This window comes from Sinocyclocheilus rhinocerous, unplaced genomic scaffold, assembly GCF_001515625.1.
Source record: "Sinocyclocheilus rhinocerous isolate Xijiao unplaced genomic scaffold, SAMN03320098_v1.1 scaffold5110, whole genome shotgun sequence".
Classification (NCBI taxonomy): domain Eukaryota; kingdom Metazoa; phylum Chordata; class Actinopteri; order Cypriniformes; family Cyprinidae; genus Sinocyclocheilus; species Sinocyclocheilus rhinocerous.
The window spans coordinates 6,953-11,856 of record NW_015658994.1 but is presented as its reverse complement, the minus strand read 5'-3'; the positions used below and the strand labels follow the sequence as shown (position 1 = coordinate 11,856).

The 4,904-nt window shown below is 37.2% G+C and overlaps 1 protein-coding gene across 2 annotated transcripts in view; it reads right to left on the bottom strand.

Moving 5' to 3' along the window:
• The window catches only part of LOC107723109 (solute carrier family 45 member 4-like), a 12,252-nt gene that overhangs the window by 5,884 nt on the left and 1,464 nt on the right, over window positions 1–4,904 (bottom strand). For both annotated transcript variants that reach the window (XM_016531623.1, XM_016531622.1), the window contains exons 2-4: window positions 3,297–3,899; window positions 766–954; window positions 216–395 (exon numbers count right to left, since the gene is read on the bottom strand). In XM_016531623.1, coding sequence (XP_016387109.1) covers window positions 216–395; window positions 766–954; window positions 3,297–3,567 — 640 coding nt within the window. In that variant the 5' untranslated portion in view covers window positions 3,568–3,899. The remainder of the gene's footprint in view (window positions 1–215; window positions 396–765; window positions 955–3,296; window positions 3,900–4,904) is intronic.

Below are 4,904 nucleotides of genomic sequence, written 5' to 3'. Positions count from 1 at the left end.
ACATTTCATTACACCAAATACACAAAATAATGTTCTTTTTAGCAACATCATATGACCCCTTTAATAGAATATTTTTATTCTGATTATCTCTTTACTAACGTATAATTATCTTATAAAAAAAGTTTTTTTAAAGAGTTGAGAAGGTTTCAAGCATGACGCTAAAGAACAGAGCGTCTCTTCCAGTTCAGATCAATTTATCACTCCAGAATATACACCTGCTGAGAAAGCATGGATATTCAGAGCCATGTCCTGTTCCTCGGTATCAGCCACATCCAGGAGATAGGCTCTGATTGGTCCGTCTAAAGCATCAGCACAGAAATCTAGAACTACCACACCAACAACGGTCAGCACAATCCCAACCGGTTGATTACTGGGAACATCACCCAGAGACAGACCTGGTTGACAGACAGGTTAAAAAATACTGTAAGGACAAATCATTAATTTATTTATCAAAGATTTATTTTTGCCATTTTTGCCTTTATTATGACAGGACAGTATGTAGACAGGAAGCAAAGTGGGAGAGAGAGAGAGAGGGAGGGGGGGATGAAAGTGGGAGAGAGAGAGAGAGAGGGAGGGGGGGATGGGATTGGGACTCAAACTATATGTTTGCGCTCTGCCCACGAGGCTACTGGCACTAACAAATAATTTATAAAACAAAAACATAATAAAAGATAATATAGTCAATGGCTTCCTATTTAAACAACAGTGACATGCAACTCTGTGCATTTTAAATATTATATAAATATATAAATAAATATTAATTACCTATAAGAGATCCATTGAGAAATAAGGCCACTCCTATTAACACTCCTACACACAGTACCAAAATGAAGGGTCTCCTCCGACCCCATTTCAAAGTGCAACGGTCACTTGCTGAGCCACATAGAGGGGTGAAAATTAAACCCAAAATAGGGCTGAGGAACCAGGTTAAGCTGTAATACTGCTCCGGGAGACCTGCAAGAAGAAACAGACTGGGATCAATTCAACTCCCAAGGTTCAGGCCGATCAAAACTATGTTTTTTAATAACCACTAAATATACCACTAAGTATTGCAAAAAATACCAATATGGTGAATTAAGCAACCCACATCAGCTGAAACAGATAACCAGGCAGGCTTCAGCATGTCTGCAGTTCATTAACCTGTCATTTACAACACTATAATAAACCTTTCACATACTATATCTAAAATTGTGTCATAGTAATGAAGCAAACAGCCTCTGACAATAAAATTATTATCAAATGCGATGACATATGAGTTAATAAAAAGGGCATGAGAAAACTGAAAAGAATATTTGGGATTATTCGATAGTGTAGATTCATAGCAAATAGTTTTAACATCTAAGGGAATTTTCCACAAGTCTGGCACGCAGAACTCGTGCCAGGACTGATGACATACTAAAACCCAAACACTTGATTACTCAAGTGAAACTTAAATGTCAAACTTCTCCTTTTTTCAAGAGGTCCAAACATGCAGAAGAACTACAGGTCATGTGTGCAGCGGGATGACACTGAGAATGTGAGAACAGAAAGTGCAGACAACAGACATGTCACATGTCAAATTTTCAGATCAGAACTCTTCAGATTTTAAGATGAACAACTATCCAACCGCATTCCAACCTCTGTGGATCAGGTTAAGGTGCAGTATGAAGTAATGAAGTAATCAGCCTGTATTATAAAGCAATAACACTCAGTGTTACAACTCCCAAAGGCCAGAACTTAAAGAGATGGTTTTGTCAATACACACAGCATTTAATGTATAACAGGAGAGAATTTGATCCTGTTTACTCTAAAAACAGACCCTGGTTGATTGTCTATTAAACCACACTTAAAATTGCAATTATTTTACCTATTTTTTTTTTTATCAAGTAGGCCATTTGAGATTTTAAGGGCCACATATATTTTGCCTAAACATGCACATTAAAGCAACACAAACTGATTGTTTTAGGTTACGATAAGCTAAATTCTTTTGGAGGAAATGGCCTTTCAAAGTTTAGTGGATGGATATTTAAGATACATTCAGCCATTAAATCTACTAAAACTGCTTTTGGTATGAGATCAGAAGGCCTTTAGAGCAATTCAAACCTTTTGTTATATTAACCCTGTAGTTTCCTGAGAGAATCTATTGACATTGGTCTTATTCAAAATAGACGGAAAACCGAGAGAAAGAGAAATGCGCAGACTCACACATTCCCTACATTCCACGCAAACGCTACCTCATCCATTTTTGCATGCTACTGTGGAAACAAACATCCCTCCATCTTAATACTATCACACAGGGTTGGCATTGGCACAATAGGGAATCTTTACCAAATCCAAAGGAATGTCCCTGTTCAATGATTATGAATAGAGGCCTTAAGCCTAGGATGTTTTTTTTATAATATTAAAAATATCTATGACAATATATTCTGCAGTTCTTCCCTGCTGTACCGAATATCTACACTTTTCAAAGTATCATATCGAAGTTAGAAATTCAAATATTGTGACAAAATTAATTTTGTAGGGTGCCACAAATTTGTTAAAATTTCCAAAGGGTGCCGCGACTAAAAAAAGGTTGGGAAACACTGTATTAAACTACACTCAAAATTTCAATTTTACCTATTTTCATCAAGTAGGCTATTTAAGATTTTAAGGGACACATATATTTTACCTAAACATGCACATAAAAGAGACAAAAACACTTAAGCTAAATACACAATTTTTTTTGAGGAAATGGCCTTTCAGAGTTTAGTGGATGGTATTCAGTACATGTTCAGCCGTTTAATCTACTAAAACTGCGTTTGGTAGAAGATCAGAGGGCCTTCAGAGCAATTCAAACCTTTTGTCATATTAACCCTGCCATTTCCTGAGAGGACGGAAAACCGCGAGAAAGAGAAATATGCACACTCACACAATCTCTGCATTCCATGCAAACGCTACCTCATTCATTTTTGCATGCTACTGTGGAAACAAACATCCCTCCGCCTTATTACTATGACACAGGGTTAGCATTGGCACAATAGGGAATCTTTACCAAATCCGAAGGAATGTCCCTGCTCAATGATTATGAATAGAGGCCTTAAGCCTAGGATAAATTAACAACACTAAATTACCCATTAACCCTCTATGAATGAAAGTCAGTAGGGTCCAAAACAACATTAGAACCCACTGGCTTACCATTTTTTTTTTTTTTACAAAAAATATTTTTCATAATATATTTCATGTTCTACAAAAGAGCGAAAGACAAACGTTTGGAATAACATGTTGAGGGGCAAGAAATTAGTTGATTTAAGTCATCAAAAGGTTTGTTGATTACTGACCTAACTGCAACAGCACAGGAGTGACCAGCGCTGTTTCCATGGCATAGCAGAACTCCCTCCCGAACATGACAGCACCGTGCATGACCCATAACCGCTTTGGGATGTGGTTTATTGAATCCTCACTGGCCGAGTCCTCTGACATCTCCACTTTCCTCTCTTTCTCCTTCTCTGCATTTTGTCCACAATTCAAATCCTTTTCTTTTACGACTGCCATTTCCAGCACTGGAACAGACTCCGTGACAGCGTTCTTGGGTGCCATGCTGGCCTGCATATACGAAGCTGGTGTCTGGGGCCTTGATCCAGAAATGGTTCCTGTGCTACTTACCCCTCACAAGTCCAGACTCTATTCTCCTTAAGACTTCCAAGCTGATCTTTCATAATCCACATCAGGTATCATCTTATAAAATACCCGTATTCAAAAGAGAGGTCATGTTTCAGTGAGAGATCTACCAACCGTTGTAATGAATCCTAGTCCATATAGAGCTTTGTTGGTGTAACTCATGAGTCATGTTTTCACGAAAGGAAAAAAGGAAATGTGGCAGGGCATGGAGAGCAGAACAGGTGGATGTTCCTCTGTGAGCTTCCATGGAATTACTTATGAATCTAGATGAGAGGGAGATAGAGAGTGGATGAGAGACAGAGAGAGAAATCTTGGCATTAACAAGTGATATCCAGAAAGATCAAGGCAGTGGAAAAATGTCAGTGAAAAACAAGATGGGGAAAAATCCTGGCATTGTGACTGTAAACACAGTTTTAGCAGAACTCTAACTTATTTGGCATATCTGTAATCCCTGGAGAAAGGCATATGAAATAATAAAGTGACTAAAATAGGGAAAAGGCTCTGAAAAGACAGTAGAATGTAGATTCATAAGAAAACATTTTAAAGCCTTAACTGACAATCAATGATATACAAAAAACACCACCTGCTATTACAAATAACAATTTCATAATAACATTTATTTGATAGATTTATGAAATGTACATTTACAATGAAGTCATTAAGTGATAAATAGGGGAAACACGTGCCACTTTTTGTCGATTTACCATCCCATACTCATTCCAGAAAACTTTCCTGCAGCGGCGTCCTGTTGCTATGGTTACGTCCTCACGCGAACGCGATTGTTTGCGAATGTCTGTTTGTCCAAGCACAAGCTCTAAAAGTGTGAAAACGCCGTTAAAGACTTTAAGCCGATATGCAAAAAGAAAAAGCACGTTTAAGTGTATTTATACCTTCTACAGTCATATAGGCACCAACAGTGTGTGAAGTTCCAAAGGTCGTTTTAAATTAGTCAGAATTACACAATCGCGCTGCTGTAGCACTATAAAATCAAACAGCACATGTGCGAGTACTAAATCCATTTACATAAGAGTTTTACTAAAAGGTTAATTGTGGATGAGCAGCTGATATGATAAAACGTATCTATTCAAAATTATTGTATGCTCAGATAAACATTTTAATTTTGACATTTAGTTTTACATTTGTTTTAAAATAACATACATGCATTGTTTGCTTATTTTATTAATTTATATATATATAGCCCGACCACTAGCTTTCTATTTTTTCTATTCTATCTACTCGTTTTTCTTTGTGTGTGTGTATATGTGAAA